The sequence below is a fragment of the Stigmatopora argus genome, chromosome 17, assembly GCF_051989625.1.
Source record: "Stigmatopora argus isolate UIUO_Sarg chromosome 17, RoL_Sarg_1.0, whole genome shotgun sequence".
NCBI classification, from domain to species: domain Eukaryota; kingdom Metazoa; phylum Chordata; class Actinopteri; order Syngnathiformes; family Syngnathidae; genus Stigmatopora; species Stigmatopora argus.
In genome coordinates, this window is record NC_135403.1 from 12,053,250 (window position 1) to 12,080,480 (window position 27,231).

Here is a 27,231-nt window from a genome sequence, read left to right on the forward strand (position 1 = left end):
CAACAACAGACACCAAGCGGGGGCATCCTGAATTGGTGGCCAGCCAATCTCAGAGCACAACCATATTGTCTTTTTCATTTCAAAACCAAACCAATTCAAATAAAGCTAAACAAAACAAAACAAACAAATTCAAATAAAGCTAAACAAAACAAACCACACCCACACAGTTAGCCAATAATTTACACGCACCTTTTTTCCAGACACATACGGTAGTCACACAAGAACAAATACATAAATAAAAGCCCATTTCTGACCCTAGAGTGTCAGAAGAACTCAACCTTTCACTGACAAAATAGTGCAAATACTTCCGCGAGGCTTTTTCTATGTCAGCGGCACCAAACATGGTATCGGCATTCCCGGTGTCCCGTCCTCCCACGTCCTCCCAACGTACAGGGGAGGAGGCCAAACATGAAACGAAACAATGTTTCCCGTTCCTGCCCAAAAGCTTAAAACCTTGAAAATATCCTAATACGAATGATTCATTTTAAGGTCAAATCACCCTTTCCATCGGCCTGAACGTTTTGTGGTTTGCTCGCCATGGACGAACGTCTTATCTGATGTCCCCGGCCGGCAGTGGCGGTGAAGTCTGCCTGTTTATCGGCTTGCTAAACAATGTGCCAACACTGATTAAACAATGTCACCTGGACACAAAGTGTAGATTAGATAGGAAGGAAAAAGGACTTGTCCTGCAATTTAATGCATTTTTTTTCAGGCGAGTTTAAACAAGAATAATCAAGATTGACAAGGATGTTGTCAATAGAAATCCAAAGATGCCAAACATTAAATTGCCAAGGTCTTAGTAGATGGGTACCAAATTTTTGCAAGTAAAAATGTATATATAAGTTGTATTTTTGAGCGCAATTTTTTTAAGTTGATCATAAAACAAGAAAAAAATACGTTATAGGGAAATAGTCAAATGGAGAACAAGTAGGAATCTGTTGAAATACATTTTTCAGATAAGTATAGCCTAAAAAAAGAACATATGCTTTTTTGGTGGTCAGAGAGAAATAAAATTTAAAAAAAGTCCCATTTGACTATTAGTGCCCTATGAAACTATGAAAAAGTGTGACTTATAGTCCGGAAAATATGAGACTCTTTATAGGCAGATCCTAAAAATCAGGTGACCAAATTTGAATAGACAAAATTAGAAGATAGATAAAAAAAAAATGGGAATGGAAAATAGTTCAGTTTATTTTATTTCGTTTTTTTTAATGACGCTTGCGTTTGTCTTCATGGCTTAGTTTCCGTCTGTAGTGTCGATTTCGGCTTAATATCAACGTTTTGCCAACAAACGTCTCGCTCCGGGCCAGATGGCCGACGTGGATTGAAGACGAGCGACGGACGGGATGATCGCGACAAGGTGGCGGCAAGGGCGGAAAAGATTACGTCAACCACGCAAATGAGGTTCCACTTGCGTCTTATCCCCCCCCCCCCCCCCCCGCGGGGGGGGGTGGTCGCCGTCTCGCTTTGTTTTGTTGACCCGATGCCTTCCGACATCTGCCCTCGGCCGAGCTGGAGTAGATTAACCGCCAGATTTAGATTTTCTCCTCGTTTTTTAGGACGCCAATCGCAAGGAGATTTTCTGTGTAGTAAACCGCAATAAAATATGAATGGGATACTTTAAGAGTAACAGTGTATAATACATGTATCACATTTAAATAATAGTAGTAGATAATCATGCATCAGCAATGATGGGATAATCAATAAAATACGAACCATTATCACCAAGTTATGTCTGAAAAACAACATAAATGATGACAATGTTTTTTTTTTAAACATAATTGAGAAAGGACTATTTACATTGTATCGCACTAAATAGATGGACAATATGAAAGGTATTATAATTTTAAGTATAGCACACAGCTCTGGGGTCCTGGTTCGAATCCAGCTCGGTCCAACTGTGTGGAGTTTGCATGTTCTGCGTGGGTTTTCTCCAGGTACTCCGGTTTCCTCCCACATTCCACAGACATGCATGGTAGTCTGGTTGGACACTCTAAATCACAGGTGTCAAAGTGGCGGCCCGGGGGCCAAATTTGGCCCACCGCATCATTTTGTGTGGCCCGGGAAAGTAAATCATGAGTGCCGACTTTCTGTTTTAGGATCAAATTAAAATTAAGAGGATATATGTATATTAATTTCCTCATTTCCCCCCTTTTAAATCAATAATTGTAATTTTTTAATCCATTTTTTTCTGTTTTTAGTTAAAAAATCATTTTGTAAAATCTAAAAATATTTAAAAAATCTAAAATAAACATTTTTTTAGATCTATAAAATAATATTAGAATATTCAGGGCTTTTAATCCAGTTCATTTAATCCATTTATTTAAAAAAAACCTAAATATTATATCTAAAATGCTCCGGCCCATAAATTGTCCCTAGCTATAGTGATTGGTTGTTTGTATCATCGTGCCCTGCGATTGGCTGTCCCCCGCCTCTGGCTCCGGCAACCCCATGACCCTAATGAGAATAAAGCGGTTCAGAAAATAAATGAATAATTTTAGCTAGACGTTCAACTCCCTTCGCTGTCAGTCAAAATGGATTGGACGCCTCTCGCCGTCGAAGCTAGCTCATGAATTAATACCTAAAAATTTAAAAACCAATTAATGAAAAAAACTGCTTTTAAATTTTTAGATTATTTTTTTTTAGCCGATTTTAGATAGATTCCGATCCGATTATCGAGTGGGAGATCGGCACCTCGGCGCCGAGCGAATAACGGCGGCGCGATTGGACATAAAATATGCAGGCAAAGGGCTGGTGGGCACGCCTCATAAAACAGCCGCACGCGGGCAAACAAAGTCCAAAGACGCGGCTGGGAGTGCTATAATGAGACGTGGTGATTTAGTGTATCGATCGGGCCTTCCGAGGCATCCCATAAAAAGATGACATTATGGCTTATCAGCCGGGGCCAAACGCAAGGTCACCTTGGCTTAACGGCCCCATTCCCACCCGCCGTCACAATTAGACGCCAGGGAGGAAAGCGGCGGCGTGCGTTTCAATGTCAAGCGCGCTAGCGATGGGACCGCCAAATGGCGAGGGGTGTCAAAGGCGCAGCCCGGGGGGGCCGGAGCATCATTTTACGTGGCACAAAATGGAGAGAAAAATGTAAAAAAAGCAATAAAATGCATTTGTATTCATTCATTCATGCATTGTACAAACTGTTCATTCTCACAAGGGTCGCCAGGGGTGCTGGAGACTATCCTACGGAGGCCAGACAGACGGTCGCAGATAATATTTTTAAATAATGACTATACTTATATAATAATGACATTATTTTGGGGTATTTAAAAAAAGTTTTTCATTTAAAATACATGTATTTTTGTTTTTACATCCATTTTTAAAGTATTAGTTTTACAATGAAAATAAGATTTACTCTCGCAAAATAGAAATTAATTCAGATCATTAAAAAAAAATCTAAATTTTTCAAACAATATGAAAAAATTAAGTTTAGCATTTTTTAAATTAAATACATTGATAGGCATTTTTTGCTGTTTTCCCTTTTTTGATTTGTATTAAAAATGTAAAGAAATATAAAAATAGGGCAAAGAACATACAATGAACACATTGATTCTAAATTCCCTCGAGAAGAATATTACCTGATGGATCATTTTATCAAATTTAGTATTAAGAAGTTTAAAAAGCTGATTTGGAAAACCTTTAGCTTGAAAAAATGATTACAAATCATTGGGTTTTTGAATACTCTGCGCTTGCCTTAACAGCTTACCGACTTCGACACCCTCGGCGGACTTAGCTTAGCCTCCGGACTCGTCGGCGTTCATCATTTTTGGGGACGATTCCTGCTGGCGAGGCCACGATGCAGTCTATTAGTCTGAAAGGTTCTTCACTTCCAAGTGCCCTGGCCTTTTCCCTCTCTCATATTTTTATGGAATTGCAGTTTGATCCCCAAACACTTTATCTCGGGATGACTGGCCAAAAAGGGTGACCTCATCGTCGGAGACGGCCAAACAAAAAGTGCCAAGGTTTGGAGTTCAAGCTCAAAAGAGCTTGGGGAATCACTTGGAACAGAAAAGAGGGGAAAAAATGCTAACGATATTAAAGTCTAAGGGGCGACTATCGCTGTCAATGGCGTCCAATGATGTAAAACATGATAAAATCGTACAAATTTAGTTTCCATGCCGATGGCACTCAATTTGAGACGATGCATTGTTAGCCGGAAACGATCCCGTGCAATTTAAATGCGAGAACAATATAATAACTCTTAAGAAGCTTAAGGTATTCTCCCAATGTTTACGTCAGGGCTTACTTGCGTACTACACCAAACATCTGGACACATCGTGATCCGCGTCACACGCGGCTGGACGCCAACACACGTGGACTTTCTCTATCATTTGGAATGTCGATTTAAGTCTCTAGACCAGGGGTCCTTCAGTTTTTGGCCCAGATACATGCCAACTAGACCTGGTGTGGGACAAATCGGTTTATCTTGGGCCCAAAAAGTTGACTTACTTACGTCAATGGTGCTGAAAGATCAGCGCCCACAGCCATTTTAAGTGAATTGAACATTTATCACTGTCAATGAGTTAATTTTGCGTAAATTCATTGTCATTTTAGCCTACTTACAAGTAAATGTTGGGTCATTTCCAGTTGCTTTTGAGAATTTCCAGGATGCTTCCTGCTCATGTCTGATCATTTCTGGCCATTTCATGTTGCTTCGTGCCATTTTAAGGTTACTCGTTAACTCATCGGCCAAAGAACCACTCTGACTGTCTATAGGGAAATTGAACAAAGTGCATTAGATCACACAACTACCAAAATTCTGCTTTCTCGGCACCTGCGTCAAAAAATATAAGCATTGGATTGGGTATGTACAGTAGAAATGAGCTACACAGTCAGTCAGAATAACTTCCTAGCGGGGGGTTCGAGTAATTCACAAGGAACCTTTGTGGAAGCCGCTAATGAGTTTGTATTGTGGCCCCCGACGGTTCATTTGAATTAAAAAGCCGTTCTGTCAATTTGCATAATGATGGTGTTGGAAAGCAAAGCGCGGGGAATCCATCACGGCTAATTATGATATCACAAAGAGTCCTTTGGATTTTATGCAAATATGACGGGAGGCGGCAGTCAAATGAGGATTTTTGTCCCTCCTCCTAAAGGAAATTGATTTTTCAAAATAAATTAAGAAGAGAACAGGCATCGAAGGTCTACTGTCCGGTAGGAAACAAAAAATCATTTGCCAGCAGGTCAAATCCAAGCGACAGCGGACGAACAGCTCGACAAACGCTCCAGCTTCTGGACGGCGATAAAAGAAAACGATTAAAAATCAATCCCGGGGTCACGCCAAGGCCAAACAAGCCCTTTTGTGTACTCGCGGCAACAACCTTGTAAACAGCCGAGTCAGGAATAGCACCAAAGGACTGATGTTATCGCCACCCTTTTCCCTTTTGCCTGGATACCGTTTTGACCAACAAATGCTTTCGCATCCGTCAACAAGAAACATGCTAATTCCAGATGTAGATTTTCCATACATTCGCTATAAAAAAATAAACATGCTAAAGGCCTCTAGTGGTCAAATTGAATTCAACAGGTGTTCCAACGGTTCCGGATGTCGTTGTTGTGAAACTAGACACTTTTTGCTTCCTGGGGGACTTTTTGTTAGCGATTCTTTATCCTCGGTCTGGGGGTCACGGACGGGCTAGCTAATTATTGCTCCTGGCAGCCAAAGGAGTAAAGGACAGAGATGCAGAGAAGGGGAAAGAGGAGGGAAAACGGGAGGGTTTGTTTTCCGCCACAGGCGGAGGTCTAACGATGGGGAAGCAAGGACGCGCAAGGAAAGATAGGGGAGGCTTCCTAAATATGACAAAACTTCAAATACTAAGGCTGCTCCGGTCACTGTTCAACTTTGAGCACACTGGCTAAAGTCCGCTAGCCAAACAAGTTGGTCATCGGCCTGCAAAACAACACAAAAAACAATTGAAACTATTTATAAGCAAGCTCTGAAAGTATTGGAAAGAAAGCCAAAAACACAAACGCCTGAAATGGGACAATACTGTTAAATATGCAGATGCCACCTTAGTTTACACAATCTTCCAACACTCAGGTCCTCCTCCACTGCAAGATTTTGTACAAAAAAAAATAAGATAATAACAATGAGGTCACTAGAGGTGACTGTGTAGTACCCTTCAAAAACCATGGTCTCTCTTCATACCTGGAACTCCCACCTCTGAACTTCTAGGCCAATCATCTTAACGCCTGGCTGTTAGACCAACAAAATTGCCATCACAATGCTGTCTAAAAATGCTACATGTGTGTCGTCGTTTATTTTCAACCTACACAAGGGACTAAAGAAGGAAATTAGCCCTTGGCTATAATCTTACAAATTTACATATATATGTTCATTAACATGAATATAGATATATATGTTCATTAACATGAATATAGATAGATATGTTCATTAATATGCATTTTTCACACTCAAACTCAAGTAGTATGAACACCAAGAACGGTAAATATCAACAAAATGTTCCATTTCTTTTGTTTCCAATCCATTGATCAGATCAAGGACGTCCCTAAGTCAAAGATGAAAACATTCCAGTAAAATCCACCATTATCCAACTCTACCCAGACTAAAGTCAGCCAGTCAGCCTTCCAAAAATCTCACATTCTATCCGACTTCTGACACCAAAAAGCTATCCTGCTTGTGTTTTGGGTCCAAATTCCTTCTCTATCCCTTCCTGGAATGATGCATGGTCACAGACGGCTCCTCTAAACGAAGGAATATCTCTCTCTCCGAGACTTCCAGTTGACTACGCTGCAGTTTGCCGGCCGTAAAAATCTGACAGGCAACGGGAAAAAATACGGCCGGGCAACAAATGAAACCAAAAAAAAAAAGGGATAGTGTAGCTGTAGTGGAGAGCAGATTGACGAGTAGAAGAGTGGGTACAGTAAAAGCTCTCCTCGGCGCTTTGGCTCGATGCCAACGGCCCGGACGGCGATGCGGCTCGCTGCTCACCCGCCCACCGGCCGCCTCCTCATCCAGAATGCGCGTTCTGGATTAAGAGCCCCAATCAAATATTCAAAAAAAAATAAAAAACATAAAAAAAATTACAGCACTTATATAACCTATACCACGACGATGTGGAAATACGGCGAGCGGAGAAGATGATCCGTTGCCTCCCGAACGCGGCGCCGCAGCTAATTAACGGATAAATCACTCGCGCTGGAGGAGAAAGAAAACGGCTAAATGTACAGTCGGGGAGTTGGGGTGCTATAACTTTGATTCGTTCGCAGCGCAACAACATGCAAACGATGCTAACGGAATGTTCATTTCAGTGGTCCCTTGCGATGAGATGCTACTGGATTTACAACACTCACAAAACTTTATTTATCTTATTTTTGGCACAAAAAAATTCACGAGATAAGCATGCACAGCCACTTTAAATAAATTGGACGTCTACCATTGTCAAGGCAGGCAAATAGTTCAATTTATGGTACTTGCAGGTCACAAATTTGGACCATTTCCTACTGTTTTGGGGATCGCTCTTGGCCCACGGGCCATGTGTTTAATACCACTGCTCTAGAAGTTACACAAGTCAATTGTACTGTAATTCCCACTCTATTTGTCAAAATTCTACTCAGTGGCGTAATACCATATAACCGGATTTAGCCGAGGATCACGCAACTTCTGGGACAATTAGTCTGGAAAATAATCTGAAGTATAATATTTTTGATTTAAATGGAAACCTCGGATTTAATCTTCACAACAATTTGCGGTAACACCATTTACATGTAACAAGATTGGACCAAAGACGATCAGTTTTGTTTTTCTCCATTCCTAGCTCAAAAATGACCTTACAAAGTCCGATAAATAAACAAATTCTGGTCTTGTGATGTCACAACCAGAAAGGGGCGTTACCCTATGCCTGTTTTGTGGACATAACAACAGAACGGTAAAAGAAAAAAATTGGAGTGCCGCATTGGTTTTCTTTCTAGACCTTAAAAGACATCGTAGTGTCTTTTTAGTGGACCTGGCAGGGGTCCTTTTCAAGGATTTGACAAGTCCAGCGTTTTTTGACGCCTTCTCGGGCAAAAATCCAACTGCCAAGGCACAAAAAAGCTCTTCCGCTAAAGCCAAAGCGAGCTAAATGTCACCCCACCCTTCAAACATCGCAAAACGCGAATACGGCTCGGAAAATTAAGCCGGCCGGTGGACTTCACCCGTCAATCAATTTGCGAGTCAAAATTTCACCTCTAAAAGACTTTAGAGGAATTTTCTTTCCGTGGGAAGCTGCTATTTTTCCTTTTGAAATGATATTTACATATCCTCCCTGGAGCCGAGAGTTTTCAGGAAAGATAACGATAATTAGCAGAGGGAATTTGGGCTTAAGTTGAAATAAACGGTCACGTCCGATGGTGTGGCTTTAAGTCATTGGTCGGTTGGGAATTGAAATGAGTTGATAAGAAGAGGACCTCCGGGAGGGAGTCCGTCCGGGTGGCACTGAATCAAAGTTGGTTATGAATTATGGATGTCATGTTATTGTCTGTTGTCAAAGAGACGATTGACCGCAAACTGATTATTATTGATATCTGCCTGCAGCGCCTTGCAATTAGTTTTTTACCCTTACAAAGAACTTGTTTAACTTATGACGGTCATTGACTGGATTGGCTGGCTAGCGCTGTCAATGGCATGAAAACATGAGCATTCCTTGTTTACATTTTAATTGGCCATTTATGTTCGTGATGGATTGTAATGACTTTAATTATGACTTATTTATGACCTATTTATTTATGTCTAAAATGTCTTTTTCTGTGTCTGTATTCTCACCCTCTTGCTACAGCGACAATGAAATTTCCCAAATAATGGATGAATAAAGTTATCTAATCTAATCTATTTTTGTTTTCATTCATTTTAATTTCAATACTTTACATATTTAATGTAGGAATGTACAAAAAATCCCTATAAAGAAGTGTTTTTTAAATAAATCTTGCCTATTCTTTTAAATGGCTGACCTCTGAATTGACGACTGCCCCTTAAAGTGTTTAAGATATATGGATTTAAAAAATACAAAAACATTTTTAATAAAGGCAAACAGTGTGTCAAAATAAATGAATTTTAAAAAAAATCGTTGGGCTTGGCTTGGTAAAAAAAACAAAAAACCCCAAAACAATGCTAGACGGGGTAAATATTTCCAAGTAGGAATATAAATGTCATGTCATAACTTTTCTTCACAGTCACTTTGCGCTCATAAGATATGCACGCCGCAGAGTCATTACGCCCTTTGGCGGCGTCCGTCTCGCAACAAGTGTATTTGAAGGAAGGAAGCGTCCGTTTCGCCGTAATGGGAACAAAAGTGCTGCTCTAAGAGCTTTCGGCCTCGCCATTTCCCAGAACAGACGTTAGGCACGTTCACATATCCGACAATTAGCCGTCGCCTCGCAGGAATAACAAAGTGGAAGTACCGCAAAAAAATCAAATGAAATCATAAAAAAAAGACATTTGGAGGCAGATGACTTTGCGTTTTTTTTTAAGCATTGGGAGAAAGTCCTAAAGAACTGGAACCATTCATATTTTTTATCCTAATTCAAAAATCTGCGCTACAGTAATCCCTCGAATATCGCGGTTAGGGAAAAATCGGTAAGTAGGGTCACCCATATTATAACTTTTTTTTCTTCAGTGGCTTCCGCTTACGAGTTTAAACGTGGATTTTCATATTTAAAAAAAAAAGTATTTTAGTTGCACCTTATAGTGGAGAGAATACGGTAATATTAGGAGGAAAATGGCGGTGTTTACATTCTGTGAAGTTGTTTAGGGTGGGCAGACTTCAACTTTTGTCAAGTAATTTGCCACAAAAACTTCTGCCTTAGCATAGTTTTGATTAAAAAATAAATAAATAAATCCCTCCCCTTCGAATTCAGAGCCAATCAGGGACAAGCGGTGACGCAGAGGCGTTGTCGCCCAAGCAACGATGCAAGAATTGATAGTCCGAAAATATGCTGCTTTTTTTGATTGACAATAGCTAGGAAAAAAAAACTACATTAAAAAAAACCCAGACATTTCTCAAATCTTTCCATCCACGCCAAACAGTTCCAGCCGGTCCCCCTTGGACGGCGCGTGAATGACAATCCTGTCGCCAGCTTTTTTTAAAGAATCCTCCCCCGTGACCTGGAATCAACGGCCGGGTGACAGGCGACGACGGTTGGTTATTAGCATGAGGGTGAAACGAGTCGCGCTCTAATTTAACGCCGGCTGATATTATGACAGCCTTTACGCGTCGGATGGATTTTATTGTCCCCGTTAGATGGTTCCGACGTGATCCTAAGGAGAAAGTTTGCTGGCGGAAAGGACGGCGCCTTAACGCGGGAACTCGTTGTTATTCTTGTCAGCGACTAAAGTTGATTTAAATGTAGCCTGGGCCGGCCGGCATCCATCCTTGAACATGACAGCTAGGTTCTAACATATTTCCCCTATGCATTTCATCTACATAAACAGTATATCTATCTGGTGGGTGGAATTATTTGCAAAAAGTTTGGTTTAAAAAAAGCTGTCGCGGGTTTTCCCTATTGATGAAAAATGTGGCTTAAAATATGGTGCGAGATGTCAGCATATTGTGTAAAAAAAAAGTGGATGTCGTATAAGGATTAGTTTCCATTGGAATCGGAATTAAATTCGGAAATGTCGGGGTGATTTGAGTAGAGCGCAAAGGTCAAAACCATGATAAAGGGGTCACATTTTTTTCAGCCAAAACATTCGTTAATATTGTCCAATGTGTTTTTTTAGTGTTTCTTTTTTTTAATTTAAAATGGGGGCAAAAACTGTAGATATTATGAATTTTAAATTTATTAAGTATATTATTTTACCCTTTTTGTTAAAAATATATTTATTGTTATTTAATTTGTAAATTTGAAGAAAAAAAACTGAAAATATTTGGTTTTAACTCATTGATTGACGTCCAACTCAATTTGACTGTAGCAAGTGACCTATAGACTGAAAAATGGTTTTAGATATATTTTAGGTGAAAATTGTCTCTAAACTATCGCTTCGAATAAACAATAAAGTGATAAATTTAACATCTACACATTTTTAAACACGAGTATCTCTGAAAAAAAAAATGGATTCTGTTTTTGGTGTCCCAATGAAGAAAGTCTATGTGCGATGACTATCCAGAGCAATTTTAACTTTAGCGTTTAAAAACATTTTTTAAGCGATTCATTAGCTCCCACCCACACATTCTTAGAGGCGCGCTTCCAAGCGTACCACCCACACCCTTCAAGGAAATCTGTTTCTGGTCGTTGCCATTGGAAATGGCCTTTAAATAAGAAGTCAGGCGGGTATATAAATTGGCTTTTTCCTCCCATTTTGACACTCATATTCATAAGCTAGCCCAAAATATATCATTAACGCTTTCGGCGGCGCATGTCGTGGGAGCGTTCTTGCGATTCTTAGAGCCGTGGGTGTACGCCGCTTCCCTGGCTTTGTATAGACCAGCGCACGTGTGTGTTTTCCCCGGCGGAGGTCGGGTCATTTAATATAGTTATTGTTCAGGGGAAGTAAATACAAGGAGGGAAAAAAAAACGGGGAAAAAAACAGCCTAAGAGGGATTGCTGCTGTAAGCGGGCGCACTAAAAGCCGATTAATGTTCCCTGTCAGAAGCATTGTTCCTCTTTTGGGAACCTCCCTCATCTGGACTTGCTTGCCAGAGAGACAGATATCAGACACAAACGCAAACTATGAGGATGTAAAACTGCGAACAAGCCATTTTTTGTTTTGTTACGCACGGGAATAACGGTATCCAAATGACTCAGCTGTCTCCGTTGTATCGTTTTGTATTCGTCTTACAGTGTGATGCATTTGTTTACATGGGTAAGAACGGAGTATTACGCTGTAAAAAGTGGACTGTCAAGCATTAAATAATTGTGCTGACACATATATTTGAATGAACGACACCTACCAAACTCCACTGAGGCACATTAAAGAAGTTTCATCCTTTAAATACACTTGAATCTACCATTGCTCATGTCCTATCTGGTTTATTATTTTTTTACTGTTAAGACACTTTCCAAAGTGGTCCCGTGTGGTTCTACAATCTACGTGCAAGGTCCAAAACAAAATGCGTGCCTATATTTAGAGCGATAAAGTGTCCGTCCGTCAAATCCAAAGCCGGGATAAAGCTCCATTTCACATGAGGCCTGGCGTATTTGATTACAGCGCAGATAAATGCGCTATTTTAATGAACGAGTCTGTCAGTGATTGGTATTTTTCCATCAAGTCGCATTGATTTGCTGTTGGGATCCGACCATAAAATGTCAAATGGCATTTCCTGTGACCGTGCTAATGACACCCTTCCCAATACTGTACATCATAAACTGGGATTATTTCATCAATCCATATATGCTTTCCGAATAAACTCCCACCTCAGACACTATTGCATTTCAACTATCGACCCAACTGCCTCATCACCACCAATGGCTGCCAATGGGTTAAAGAAAGTCCCAAGCGAAGGAAAATCCTTCCATTTAGCAAAACAACAAATCCCGCTACCTTTCGCAATAACAAACGATTCCCATTAACTCCGATTCCAACGAGTCCTCCGGGGCAGTTGTAAACGGCACATAAAGACGGACAAAGACAGGAAAACTGGACTTTGCTTAGGGAAATGAACTAGCAGGAGGTGATCTGCACAGTTACCCAATCAGGGGCTTCCTGGGGAAAAGAAGAAAAAAGAGAATAACTCCAATATTCAGCTGACTCAGCCTGCTTTGAAAGCTCTCTTTCAATCGTCACTCTCAAGCGTGATGCGGTGAAACTTCAACGCAAGGACGGAGGGTCCTGCGTGTCTTTTGATGTTCCCGTAAAGCACCCCCCCCCCCACACACCGCGGGCCCTCGTCTTTCATTTCGCCTCGTGACCCCGGCCGTAAAATCCTTAATTGCGGTGATGGAGCGGTGCCCCGCGATGACGGCGTGCGAGGGACGCGGAAGGCCGGCGATTACTCTTGCGGCAGGGTCACCGTGGGATGCTAAGAATTGCCTCAATGTTAAAACCAACTGTATGTATACATTACATCTATGTGTATGTGTATATGTATATGTATATTTATATATATGTATGTATATGTATATTTCAGCAACATGCTCATTTATTTATGTATTTATTAATTTATTGATTTATATATATTTATTAATTTATTTATTTATACATTTTTATTTATGAATTTATTTTTGTATTTATTATTATTTTTATTTATTTATACATATTTATTTATAATTTTATTTATGAATTTATTTTTGTATTTATTATTATTTTTATTTATTTCCTTATTTATTACCTATTGATTTATGTCTAAAATGTATTTTTCTCTGTCTGTATTCTCACCCTCTTGCTACTGTGACAATGAAATTTCCCAAATACAGGATGAATAAAGTTATCTAATCTAATGTTTTGTATATTAACTATTGAAAATGTTAGATAAGCGCATTACTACTATTATTATTATGAATATAGTGGACAACCACAGAGCCAAAAACTGAAGCTAAAACTTATATATTCATTTCTTATGTATACATTATTTATTTCTCCGTTTGTTGTTGTTATTTGTGCACTGAAAGTGAAAGCTTTAAATCTTACGATACTTGTAGAATGACAATAAAAGCATTCAATTCAATTCAATAGAAAATATCTAGTTAGCCGAGAAATGGGAAGGAAAAAAAGCTAAGCGTTAAGAGTTGGGACACGAACAATAAGAGGACATCCCGTTATTGTCTTCAACACTTGGAAATGAATCCGTGGTGTGAAGTGACAGCAGGTGCTCGGCCTTCCTAGAAATGGGGGTGCTAAAATGGACAACTGGGCTAGCGTCCAGACAGGAGGGAGGCAGCTGTTACCCCAACTTGACCCTGCGGTCACTGTGCTATCTATCAAAGTCTCGATTATCTGGCTAGCTGAAAATGGATTGTTCAAAAACCTTTGTTTTTAAACATTTAGAGTATAAATGAAAATTCCTACCAGGAACCAATCGACAGGAAATGATCTCAAATGTAAAGAAAGTGACCGCAGAAAGCCCCAAAATGTGGCCCTAAAATCCGCTAAAATTCCACAATTGACACCAATTCAAATCCTTGCCTAAGATTGACAACAATGTCCCAGTTGGAATAAAGTTAATGAACCCTAACAACGAGTTAACCAATAAACAAAACAATAAATTCAGTTAAAAATTGAAAACTATGAAACGACTTATTTAAACAGTGAAGTAAATACCTAGATTTATTTTTTTAAATCGACTTTAGCATGTTATTATTACCAAACTGTATTCCTGCTCTCATTCAATGACTTTGAATGTACATTTAATTCATTTATAATTGTTTTCCTAGAAAAGAAATAATTATAATGGAACCCTGCCGCGCACATGCACTTATTTGTGGTAAGAATGTTTGTTTATTTGCCATTTTTGAGCTCATCTGTTGTTTTAATGACCCAAAAATATTGACTGACCTCATAAAATGATCTCACGTGTAAGCATCTCAGGTGCCATTTTGAGTTAAATTCCCTCGTTGTTAACCTTTTCCCGACAAGGCCAATCACCCCAATAACTCCCGCCATCTTTGCGCCGCCTTCCTTTTAATTAAGTCGTCAACGCTCCCGCATAATTAGCCCTCTCACCTCGCTCGTCAGTCACTCCCCGCCGCGCCGCGCCACGTAATCTTATGCCCTTCACCGTCACGTGACCAAAGTGGACTTTTTTAAGTCGGCGTACCGATGTTGTTCTGAAGGGAGAAAAAAAACAAGATTATTACACGAACAATCTGTTCCCATGTAATCGCCGCTCTCTATAATCAGGCAGCTGTGTCATACATAGCCCGACAGGAAGAAACGTAATTACATGCTTTTTTTTGTTTTTTTTTTGGACTGCCAAAGTATCACCCTGCTCGTCGTCTTGGTTACGGCGTGGCTTTTTTTTCTCGGCCGCTATAAATAACGACGGGGAGAAGCTGAACTTCGAAGGGAGCCCCCCGATGGAGTGAGTCAACAGTTGGAAATCAAAACCGGAGGCGCTACAGTAACGAGCTTTGGTTTGTTAGCGTCGTTAGCGCTTTGCCATGGAGCCAATGGGAAGGATTGAGCTGATCTGGTGGGCGTGTCTTCAATTGGGTTAAGCCAAGGGTGTCAGACTCGGGTTGGTTCGCGGGCCGCTTTAACGTCAACTTGATTTCACGTGGGCCGGATTATTTTAGATATAATTTTTAGATTTAATTTTTTTATAAATGGATTAAAAGAACTGGATTAAAAGCCCTGAATATTCAGTTTTTATAGATCTAAAACAATGTTTATTTTAGCTTTTTTAAATATATTTTTAGATTTTACAAAATGATTTTTGAACTAAAAACACTGAAAAAATGGATTAAAAAATGACAATTATTGATTTAAAAAGGGGGAAAATCAGGAAATGTAATATACATCTATACTCTTCATTTTAATTTGATCCTAAAACAGAAAGTCATGATTTACTTTCCCGGGCCACACAAAATGATGCGGTGGGCCAGATTTGGCCCCCGGGCTGCCACTTTCACACATGTGGGTTAAGCGATGGAAAAAAATGACATTGATTTAAATTGCTTTGCATTTAAACCGTTTAACGTTGTCATCTATTCGATCTGGCGTTTTGTTAGATTTCCAATTAAGTCTGGAATTTTTCTAGAAGAAAATGGTCTTATTTTCGAGTAGTATTTTTTTACAAGCACTGAAATCATCCCCTTTCTACATATGTTGCAAAGATGAAGCCATCAGGATGATAAAGTGACGTTTGGCGCACCTCTGCGGCTGCTAAATTTGACACGAGGTTTTAAATAGGCGCCCGCCGCGTGGCGGATTAGCAGCAAGCAAAATGGTTTTAGCGCCAGGTAGTAAATCGGCGCTTTTAGGAGTCGGAGCGGGGCGTCGTGTCGGAAGATGAACTGGCACACAAACAAGGGTCAGATGGAGGACACAAGTTAACTTCGGCAAAGTGTGGGATGATTCGGTGTCCTTCATAGATGCAACTTATCTTTCTAGCTAGTTTGCGCTGGGAGATCAGCCATGACATAAGCGAGAGAAGGTAGAAGAGGGACTTTGGGAGGTTTCGGAGGTGATCGTGGCTTTCAAATCGGTTTTGTGGGATACATTTTAGTTAAAAAAATAATTTTAGGTGCTCATAATGTCTGCCAACTCAGATAATAATCAACAAAGTGATTCAAAATGAATCTAGTAGCATCGCCTATGTCGATTCTTGAACTCTTTACAGACAGGGTTTGACCCCCGTGAAATAACCACTGAGAGTGTATCTACAAAAAAAATGACTATGATCTACATTGGGTCTTTTTTTTTCTAAAGTACTAAGTGTCAAAACTAATTGGATGCCTCAATCGATCTCCCTGAATTTTAATTTCTCATCTATAAAAGCATCAGTAGAGTATAAAACTTATAATTGGACGTTTTCTTTGAACGACGACATAAAGTAAACGAGTTGACGCAGTGCATGCCAAGATTGAAGGTGGTCTTTACTTGTGCTTCAGTTGAAAACTGCAGCAAACATGCTGATTAAACATTTAGCACCATCTGATAAGTGTGTTTACGTGTGTTTACTACCGTTGCTTCCTTCAATCCTCTTTGATCGGTAGGGACAAAGTTAGCTCAAATCGTCCCCCCGGGCCAACACGGATCGAACGTCGAAAGTTCGAAATAGTAGCGTAAAGTAGCTAGCGCAGGATTTTATATTTCATGCCAGTGGCAGGGATGGTTCTACATGGTTGGTCACAGTGTGCTGCATTGGCACTCCTACACGCTCGTGCTCACATGCGCTAATGTCATGTGCAGCAGGCTAGCAAGCGTGTGTGTTTGTGAGTGTGTGTGAAGGCCACGGGAATGAATGTTCAAGTGCGCGTTGTCGCATTAGCGCCGTGTCCCGGGAGGTGTCCACCCCGGCGACGTGACGATTGGGGTGCACCAAGACTGACAAACGGGACACGTATTTCTGTTCTTAGCCAAGGACAGATCATATCTTCAATAAATAGATATATAGCATTTATGTATTGTAGATGAGGTGTCAAAATGAAAGCTTTCGTCAATTGGTTGAAGAGTGTCGAGGTGGATTAAACGTGACGCTGTAAATCCGCCCTAGCTTTCTGTCAATCTCGTTGATGCGCACCTTTAAAGTCGTGGGCTGCCGAATCTGTCTGTTGATAAGTCTCGTGGCGTACGATGAAGGACATGACGGGAATAAGTGTCTGGTTTCTTTCTAGTTGAATCAATTAGCAGCGTCAGATGCTAAACTAGTCGCTAGCTAGAGGCGTTAAAACTGTTTTGGGGAAACAAAGGCTGGTTTGGGAAAGAGTAGTGGTTTCATTTTTACACGGCTACATTGTCGAGACTTTCCCCATTGATTTATGAGCCTAGCGGGCTGCTAGGCTTCTCTTAAAATTTGTTTAGATACGGTTGAAAACGCAACGGGGACATCTTAATGTCTGTGATTGCCTCCAGTTGTTTTGCTTATTTCAAGCTAGACTACCTTTTAACAACTTTACATTGATTTAGAATTTAGGTATATAACTACATATATAAAAAAAAAATCAATGGTGCGATTTGAGAACAAATGCGGAGAAAAACCCGAAAAACAAACAGACGGATGAATATAGCATCCGACGGTAGATGAATTACTGTGGGCTGGACTGATTTAATACTCGAAATGCTAATCCGCATTAGCCTTTGCCCATTCACAATGCGGCGGAACATTTAAATACAACATCCTAATCTCTTGTCGGTATTCCCAGAAAGAGCGGGGGGGAAAGAATCCATATTTCCCAGACTTTATAGACTGGATAATTGCACGTAGTTGCGTCGTGTTGTTAACGTGCCAACGCGTTATTAAGAGGCGTGCTTTATATCTGCGCCTTGGTCCGGCCGGCTTTATGGCGGCTATCTGTGACTTACTTCGCAACGTAAATGGAGCCGTAAAGTGGACTGTCAAGAGTAGGAACAGAGGGTTTTAACTTCCCAAAGCGCCGTTCTGAACTTCTAGCGAGGGCTTTTACAACGAGAAAATGGCAAATTGAAATTTAGGTGAAAATACCGACATTCGTGGTTGCAAAACTCTTACCGTGAAAACTGCAAAACACTTGCTGTTAGTTCAAAACTCCTGTAAAAGAGTCACATTTTCACAAAAATATCCATACTGCAACATTGTATGATGTAGTAACTCCTTTCAAATAACACTAGGATTGTTAAAAAAAAAAATATAATACCATGTATGAGCGTTTATAAAATGTTAGAATGCGTCTCAGATGGAAAATAAGTTGCACGTTTTGCCCTTAAATCGACTGATTTGAAATGCGCGGTAGCAGAATGGCACACTTTAGCTAAGCAGTAACTGCAACCCCTTTTAACCTGACTAATTCCGTTCCCCTTGAGGTTTTATTTTTAAATAATGACTTCCATGCAAGTCATCCTTTGGCTGCTCAAGCGCTGTAAAAACGTCGGACAGGCCTGCAAGAAACATTCTTTTCTCTCCTTGCCTATAAACACAAAAGCCTCGCCGCGGAACGTCTTGGACCGGGAACATTTGTTTTTTTACACAATGGGAAATCGCATCAACTTTGTATGGGGCTGCCTAAAAAAACCTTTAAAAAAAGGATACGCAACGGAAAGGAAGGGCAGAAGCCGAGCGAAAAAAAAAAGATCGTCACGGCGACGTACCAGCTGCTCTGCCTTCTCACGTAGGCCGGCCCAACATCGAGCGCTCCTTTGGTGTCGATAAGTCATGGCGTTGCGGGCGGCGGTCGCCGTGGCAACCGGGCAAACGCAGAGCGAAGCCAAATGACGCGCCGAAAAACCGTTTTTGACTGTGATACTCGTATCGGAGACAAAAGGTGGATTTATTTGCGGTGTTGGCGCCATTGACGTCAAAGTCTGTTTTAAAATATATATGTACATGCCATTTAATACTGTATATACAAAGTGTTTTTGAGTAAAAGTCAAGTCAAGTACAAGCCGAAAAATGGAGAATGAAGATGGAAAAGTTGTACTGGAGAGTAGTCTAATTTCTTAAAGATCTGAAAAAAACATAGTACAACTATAACACTAACAATGAAGTACAGCTTTTTATATTCAAATTTAAAAAAGGCCAGCGTGTCCGCACGAGGCCAACGGCTTTGCGAGCGCGTTTGCCGGCGCGTGTAATGGACACCTAGAGTGTTGGCGGGTGGGCGGCTTTTGATGATTTTTCCCCCACCACCGCCGTCCGCCATTTGCGACGCCTCCCGGGGCCACGGTAAAAGGAACGACGGGGGGGGGGCGGCGAGGAAACGGGGAATTTTTGATTGCCTTCTATTCTTGTTTATGGAATACCTTTGCACTTTTTATGCACATTAATGTACGAGATGCAATTGAAATTTCTCCGACGCCCGTTCTTCCTAATTGGTAAAAAAAAAAGCCTTGCGTCTCCTTGAAATTCTTTTCCACGCGTGGTATAATCCAGCAAATTAAAGCAAGTGAGGCAAAAGGATTTGGCAAAGCCAAGCACAAAAAAATTGATGCACACAAGCTGGGTTCTGTGGAACAAACGTCAACTACGGCAAAGCTACCTATGGCATGGCTTCCTCTCGATCCTGACCATAGATCCCATGTCCTGGCGATTGTTTTCCTAGCGTAGCGGCTAATTGGCATCGACAAACGGTGCACCCTGCATCATTGGCTCTCTCTAAATAACCTCCCATGCACTCTCACAAGTTCCCTTTCAACTCAAGCCGAGGAAGACGCTCCTTTATTTACTAGAAGCGCAGCTTTAGCGCGATCGATAGCGTCCTCTACGACCTTGGGATGGATGTGTCGGGATCAACGCTAACGGAACTATCAACAAAAAGCATTTTAGTTTGTTTTTCTGGAAGAAATAGGATTGAAGAAATGTTAAGGATGACGTTTGAGGCCATGCGTCACAATTTGAAGTTCTATTTCCGCCTCCGTTTTTCAAACGCGGCATCGCAGACAATTACAGTGACGCATTGGCGCGTAGAGAGCACGTGGATGATAAATGTCGCCGCCGGCCGAGCGGGAGCCACGCCACCGACAATCTAGGAGGTCCCCCTCAGATCTGATTATGATGGCGGGATAAGAGGATTTAGGTGCCGGTGCCCAAACGCGGCGAAGGATCTGGTGATTACAGAAAACCTGCAGAAAGTCAGGGGGGTCCAAGGGGGGAAATATACCTCTAGCTAACAAAGCATCCCGAGATGTGAGTTACAACTTCAAGCTTTACAAGGCCAGGGCAATTTATTCCGCCAAGCCGAGACAAAGAAATTACTGGAAGCTGGATTTCAGCAACCTGTGGGCAAGATTGCTTATCACAACATGAAGTAAATAGTGGCCGAAAAACAAAGTATATTTTCCCACCCAAAAACGTCAGCATCTATCGATTTCACGTAGGACAACCACAATTTGTGGGAGTGGTAAAATTTCAGCGCCATTTCCTCCACTTTCAAAGCACGTGGCGCCAAATACGCCGTCAAAAGCCTGTCAAAAGAACTCTTCCAAAAAGGTACTACATGAATTTTCTGCATGCATTTATGTATTGCAGGAAGAAATGATTAAAAAGAACAATCTGAAATGTCAAGACGAAGCAATCAGCCCTGTGAAATGCTCCTGGTTATTGATTGGAAAAGCACTTGTTGGCTGGTGAATGGAATGCAAAACACTTCTTATTACATCCATGATTGCATTATGAAAATCAGCTCGAAGGTACGCATTGACAAAGGGACGCTAATCTAAAAGTGTACATTAACACCGACTAATCCCAAACTGGAGTATATTTGTGGAAACAAATGACACCCTCAACGACATCAAAATCTTAATCCCCATCTTTATATCTTTATTCTGATCACTACACCCTATTTCCTAAGACCCATGGAGTATCTTAATCCAGATGTCTAAGCATAAACACAAATCCATAACCCTTTTATAACAACAGCCTAACCTGATCCATAACCCTTGCCCCTTATGTTAGTAGCAATTTTTTTAACGTTACGACCAGGCCACAATTGAATCTGATCTATGACCAAATATCAGATGGCTCCTGGTTTTGCATCTCCATCTAGATGACTGATACTAGCAATAACGCCAAGTCCTCATCCTGATTTCTAACCAAAATCTGACCTTGCCCTTGGGTTCAACACTTACGTTTATCTGGATCCCTGACACAAATATTTATCTGAAATCTTACAGCAAGCTCCTTATCCTGATTCCCCTCCCCAACATCCTAACAAAAAGCCCTCAGGGCAAAATGTCATCTCATATCTGATCCTGAAACTATATCCGGATCCCCGATTCAAGGATTAACCCAGAACCCTGCAGTCACATGTTTCTCCTGCTCTCCAAGGCCTTGGGCGGTGTCATCAAAACTTCCAAACTGGAACTGAAAGTGATCCTCCAAGCCACATCTTTTCTGTCACCGTCCTATCTCCAAACTCTACCGGCCAATCCGAACCTCTGGATCTGCGTCCGAGTCCATCGCTCAATGCCAAAGTCCCAGAGTCGCCACTGCATGAAACCATTTCTCTTTTGGTGACCAATTCATTCATTATTCATGCAAAATGATTTTCAAACATCCAGCTCAGCATCCTTGGGCCAAACAGCATCGCTGACATATCGCCACTTATTACTTTCCTTCAATTACATTTCTGGACATCTCAGTGGACAAACCTCAGCGTACACGCTTTGAACCCCGGCCCGGCCTCCTTCTCCTACTTGACCACACTTGTTGACATTGAATCTTCCCTGAGTGGGGCCGTTAGCTTCTGGGTCCTCACATTTCTGACCTTTCCACGCGCAGCGCTTACATCTCCAACATTGCTCTCGTGGCTTTGCGAGTGCGAGATGAACACATGGTGGGCTTTCAGAGCTTTGGCCTTTGGCCTCTAAAAGGCTTCCCTGACCTCACGCCACAGCCATCCACAGTCTATTTTCAAAGGAACACTTGACAGCGTGTCCCCACGACTCAGCCAATTAAATCACCTCCAGCATTACAGGAAAGGATTGATGCAATCTGGGGTGAAAGGGCGGGATTTCCCTCCCAAAGAAAGGCGGAGCGCTCTTTGTAAATATATCCAAAGGAAAGGGGTTGGCTTTTACGGCCTCGATGCAATTATTAACCTCAGACGGACGGCATCCATGGCAATTGCAAATCACTTAGCGCTTTGCACAGGAATAATGCATGAAGGATAAGTGTACTGAAAGCAATGCTGTAAATATGATCTGTCTTCTTTTGTCAGGCCAGATTATACTTTAAGGCCTGAAAGGGATGCAAATGGAAGTTGGACTTTTTCACATGGAACAGAAACCGAATGAGGTCATGGTCCAGAAGACAGTTTGTAGTAGGACTACACCGGCCGGGTAGGCAGGAAGACCTCTACGCAGACTGCAGTTTCCTGAACAATCCCAATCATTCAAGCCCCCCAAAATGACCTAAATGACCGAGGTCGACCGACGGATGCAATGAGGGAGCGGAGCAGTCGAAGGGCATGTCACAGATTTTATTGTCACGCAGCCAAGAACAAGCCAACGTATTGGCTCGTATGAAAGGCTAAATCAGGGCAGGTCAGAATGGAAGCGAAAATCCCGGCCCAGAGCAGACCGAGATTCTTTACCTTGGCGGCCACCGACGAACCGGGCTTCTCCAGGAGATCCCACAGCTTCTTCCTCTTCTCCGGGCAGCAGGTGTTGTCGAACTCGATGTCCCCCTCGCGTTCCCTCATGGTCTCGGCCTCCCGGCGCAGCTCCTCGTTCATCTGCTCCTTCTTCTGGTGGTAGCGAGCCTGGCAGCAGGACTCCAGGTAGATCTCGTCCACGCCCCAGAAGTCCAACTCCTGGCCGAAGGACAGGGCGCACATCTCCTCCATCATGTGCAGCTTGCCCGTGCGGTAGAAATTCAAGATGGAGGTGAAGGCGCCCGGGTGGCGGTCGAAGAAGTACTCGTTCTCCTTCAGGCTGTAGTCGTCGCAAACCTCCATCAGCGACTCGTGGGTGTTGCAGTCCCGCAGCTTTCCCAGTCGGGTCCTGGGGAGCCGGTCCAGGGTCCGCCAGAGGACTTCGTGGTTCAGGCCGCCCACGTTCAGACGGACCCGCCGCGAGCGGGCTTTGGTGCGGATGATTTCGACGGGTTCCGGCGGCACGGGGGGAAGGGGCGGGACGTCGGCGGGCTGGAACCCGGCGGGTCCCGACTTCTCGGCCATGGCGGTTTTGAAAAAGTCCAGTAAAAAGAGGCTAGAAGCAGGCGGTGGCGGTTGTGGTGGCGGCGGCTCCATTCAAGGCAAGTCTCTCCATGGCTGAGGAAGGAAATAGAGCAAAGAGTTTGAGTGATGAAACATCCAGATCTATTCCAAATTAACTCCGCAACACTGGTAATGACCCCGCTAGCCCGAGTGCGCGTGTAGGTAGCGGCTGAAATCAATCATTTTCTCCAAACCTCGATATTTCCCGCAAAAGAACATTGTGGAGAGTTATCATCGTCTTCGTTTGTCGTTGGTTTTACATTTAGAAAACGCGCCCTCGTTTGTTACCTTAGCTGTCATTTTTCTTGGAATGAATTCCACATTTTACATATTATCTTGAAAATAAGAAGCCCCTAGGAGCAGCGATAATGTTTCTCATGTCTATTTGACAGCCCATTGTTCAGAAATGCCAATTAAGTTTACATGTTATTAACTGCTTTCTACCTTGGCTATTTCAATCTTTACACTTAATCAGTTGACGACATTGAGAAAAATGAACTGCATGCCGTTGTTTAAGTGGACAGACTTGTCAATCTTCTAATTACTAATCATTCAGTCAATATTTAGCAGCAAAACGATGATCTATTGATCCTATGAAATGGCTTCATTTGGGCTGTAAACTATCACCATAAGAGCTCCACTAAACTGTTTACATGCATTAAAAGAAATGTCATGTTAAATATGTTCGAGATGGGAAAGTATAACAACATTAACAGGTAATATTGAAATATGTCCTTTTATTTTTATGTGTTTGGTATTCTACTTGTTTGAGATAACTGAAAAATGAAAAAAGGGATATTATCGAGCAGGTTTTACCTTTCACAGATAGGGTGTAGGACTAAAAAGAGATTAGAAATACTTTTTACATGAATTTGTAGCCCTACTGTTTTTTCCTAAGCACACATAAACTCACTAAATCCAAAAAATGACAACAAATGTCTATCCCTAGCTAGTCGTTTGCGTGCAAATACGCAATAGTTGAACAAAAACTAGAGCGTAGCACTCCAGAAACGAGTCTATTTCCCCAAAACGATCGTGCCTATGGAAATATCCCAAAGTGTTAAAAAGCTCTTACCTTGCCAAGACAATTCCCCTTCATCCACGCAAACTTCTTCCATCCAGGCGGGTTTCCCCCGTCCTACTCCGCTCCTCCGATCGATCCGCTGGCACGACGGCGCGAGGACCGCGCGCCCCTCATCCCGTCCGTCCAAATCGGCGCTATCAAAATCGCCTTCTCAAAGCTCCATCGTTGTCCAAAGAGAGGAAAAATAAAGAGCGTCCCGCCTCCGTGCGCGCCGCCTCGTCGCGTGAAAAACGGCCAGGGGGGGAATGCGCGGGACCGAGCGTCCGGTCGAGAGTGAGCGCCGAGCGGAGAGGGGCTGCGGCACCTCCCCGGCGAGAGGTGAACTAACTGACTGCTGGCCGGCGGGCGGGCGGAAGGATCGCGCTCACAGGCGGGGCGGGGGTTGCGGCGGCGGCGGGGGGGCGGGTGCTCGGTGTTTCACGCCGTTGCGTAAACGCTGATTTGTGTGGGAAGTGAGTGCCGCGGGAAGCGACCGGCGCGGTGGATACGGCGCCGTACGACAGACTTTCATCGTGCAAAAGTTGATGAATCGGCAGCTTTTTACACGCCGCCACAGATGGATAAGCACTATTTCAGAGCCTTTAACGGGGACAGGCGTCCAATCCGTTAAACCTGGAAGTTGATGATTAAATACACTACAGAAAAAAAAGGAAAGAAAATAGAGGGCCGAAAAAGATTGGACCTCCATTGGGACTTTGCAATAAATTGGAAAGCCCTTATTTATGTAGATGACAAAGAGTATATGACATATGTTGAATACAAGCGTATATTTTTTGCATTTCTTGACCTGACTAGAAACCCAACCATAACATCTATTCAAGTTCAAAAACACAAAGTCAACAAACTGCTTTTCCGACAATCTTTGTCAATTTTGACGCCAACGCTCTTCAAAGATTGAAAAAAAACCTAAAAGCAACCCGCACTAAAAACCCAAGACGTGAAAACCGATCTGGAAAACCGACCATCCTGACCCGGCTCCTCCAACTAGAATCGTCTCAACCAAACACACGTAACCAAAAGCCGTCTTATCTTGGAACTTATCAATGGCTAATGAACTTCTTTTAAATGAATAAATAAGACTTATTAAATAATGCATCCCTTATTATCTCCCGTATCATTAGCCGCCTTCCGAATATTGTTCAATAGAGCCATGATATTTCCCCGTAGAGCTCCCTTGTTTCCCCTTAGCCAAGCGCTTTTCCGAAATTTGATTACGCCGAGCATACGTGTCATCGATTTGGCCACCGCGTCCCTTCCGCGCAGGGACCGGCGATCGATAGCGGCGTATTGATTCAAGGAAGGATTTGCCGCACAAATGCCGGCCGGCCGCAGGTTAAAGGCTGGCCGCGGGCGTCACCCGGGGGCGACGCTCTTTAATGGCAGATCGCATATGGAAGCCATGAATTATTCGCGCTGGGACCGGAAAGCGCGTTCTTCCAACGAGGACGCCATTTTCCAAAGGTCTGACACGTTTGTTTTAATTCAAAACAAGAAGAATTTCTGTTTGACGTCAGTCATTATTCTATTTCGAGTCCAAAATTCCCAGAAAGTCTCAAAGGACTGTACACTAAAAATAACTATGCAATAAATGCTAAGTGTTACGTATGAAGTCATTATTGTCATTTTAAAGTTGACTTACTTTTGTCCAGTCCCAATACGCTTGTTTTCACTCAACATTGTCTTGTGTGGGATTTTCAAAAAATCATTTTGATCTGATTGAGAGAGAAAGAACAAAAAGCAAAAGTTAGTCCTCTCACTTTTGAAATAATGATAAAAAAAATACAATAAAACTAAAGATTTTCACCTGTGGAAGGAAGTGTGGCGTTTTTTGTGGGGCAGGTGCTCCTTTTTTGCCTCTTTTTCATGCGTTCCAACAGGGACAATTGATTGGTTCTTTTTTTTTTGTGGAGACTTTCCCAAGATCTTTCAGAATGTCAAAATTCACGACTAACCTGGAAAAACAAGAAATTCAGAAGATGTAAATTTTAAAATGTCTAAAAATGTCTCAGACGGAATTGAATGCAAAGTGAGTATTTTTGATTTTTTTTGACAGGTGCCAAACTCCAACTGGATTGACTTCACATTTCAAACTCAGATAAATACTAAAAAGGATTCCAACAGGTTCAAAATGGTCAAATGTAAAACCCTCAAAACTATTTGCAAACGTCAAAAGAATTCATTGAAAACAGCAAAATTGACCAACTTTCTCACCAAGATAACAAACTTTCCAGAACATATTTGCCATTATTTAGGCTACCGTAATAGCTTGTGGGTGTGCACCTTGCAGGAAAAATCGACTGTCAAGTTTGTCATTGTGACCTCAAATAACTCGGCTAAGCAAATACCAGCGCATTTCAAATCAGCGAGCGTACTCGACGGTTTACCTGGGGGGAATAAAGAGCCCCCCGAATGAATATTTCAATCACACGCGTCACAGAACTGTCCTCTCGAGGTCCCCTCGCGAAGGTGGCGCGTTATGAGGCGTCGCCGCGATGTGCTGACGCCATCACAAGCGCCGAGGGAGAGAGGAAGGGAGGGGAATACGTTCGCCGCCGCCGCTGTTTGCTGACAAATCGGAAAGGGAAAATACAGCGGCGCGCCGACAGCTCGGCGATGAGGCGGCTGCTCCAGTCAATCAGGGAACTCGTGATTCATCAATAAATGCATCATGGGTGTTTTCACCTCTTCACGTTGAGTCCATTTCAAATCCCTATCTGTTGTATTTTTTGTATAAATAGAAAACCACACAAAAGCTCAGTTTTGTGTGAATCTAGCACAACAAAAGTGTCATCTATTGAAATTTGGGGAAGGTCCAGTCCTCCCTTCCTCCCCCACAGTGAGACCACCAACCGCGAGCTAACGAGGCCGCAAAAGACACAATAATAACCAAGCGCGCCATTTCTCTT

The 27,231-nt window shown here is 42.2% G+C and overlaps 1 protein-coding gene across 1 annotated transcript in view; it reads right to left on the minus strand.

The window, feature by feature from the left end:
- kcnb2b (potassium voltage-gated channel subfamily B member 2b) overlaps positions 1 to 25,043 on the minus strand; it is a 34,306-nt gene extending 9,263 nt beyond the window's left edge. Inside the window, exons 1-2 of the mRNA XM_077624197.1 lie at positions 24,317 to 25,043; positions 22,618 to 23,295 (exon numbers count right to left, since the gene is read on the minus strand). Of these exons, the coding sequence (XP_077480323.1) occupies positions 22,618 to 23,274 (657 nt within the window). The 5' untranslated portion in view covers positions 23,275 to 23,295; positions 24,317 to 25,043. The remainder of the gene's footprint in view (positions 1 to 22,617; positions 23,296 to 24,316) is intronic.
- Between the last annotated feature and the right edge of the window lie 2,188 nt (positions 25,044 to 27,231).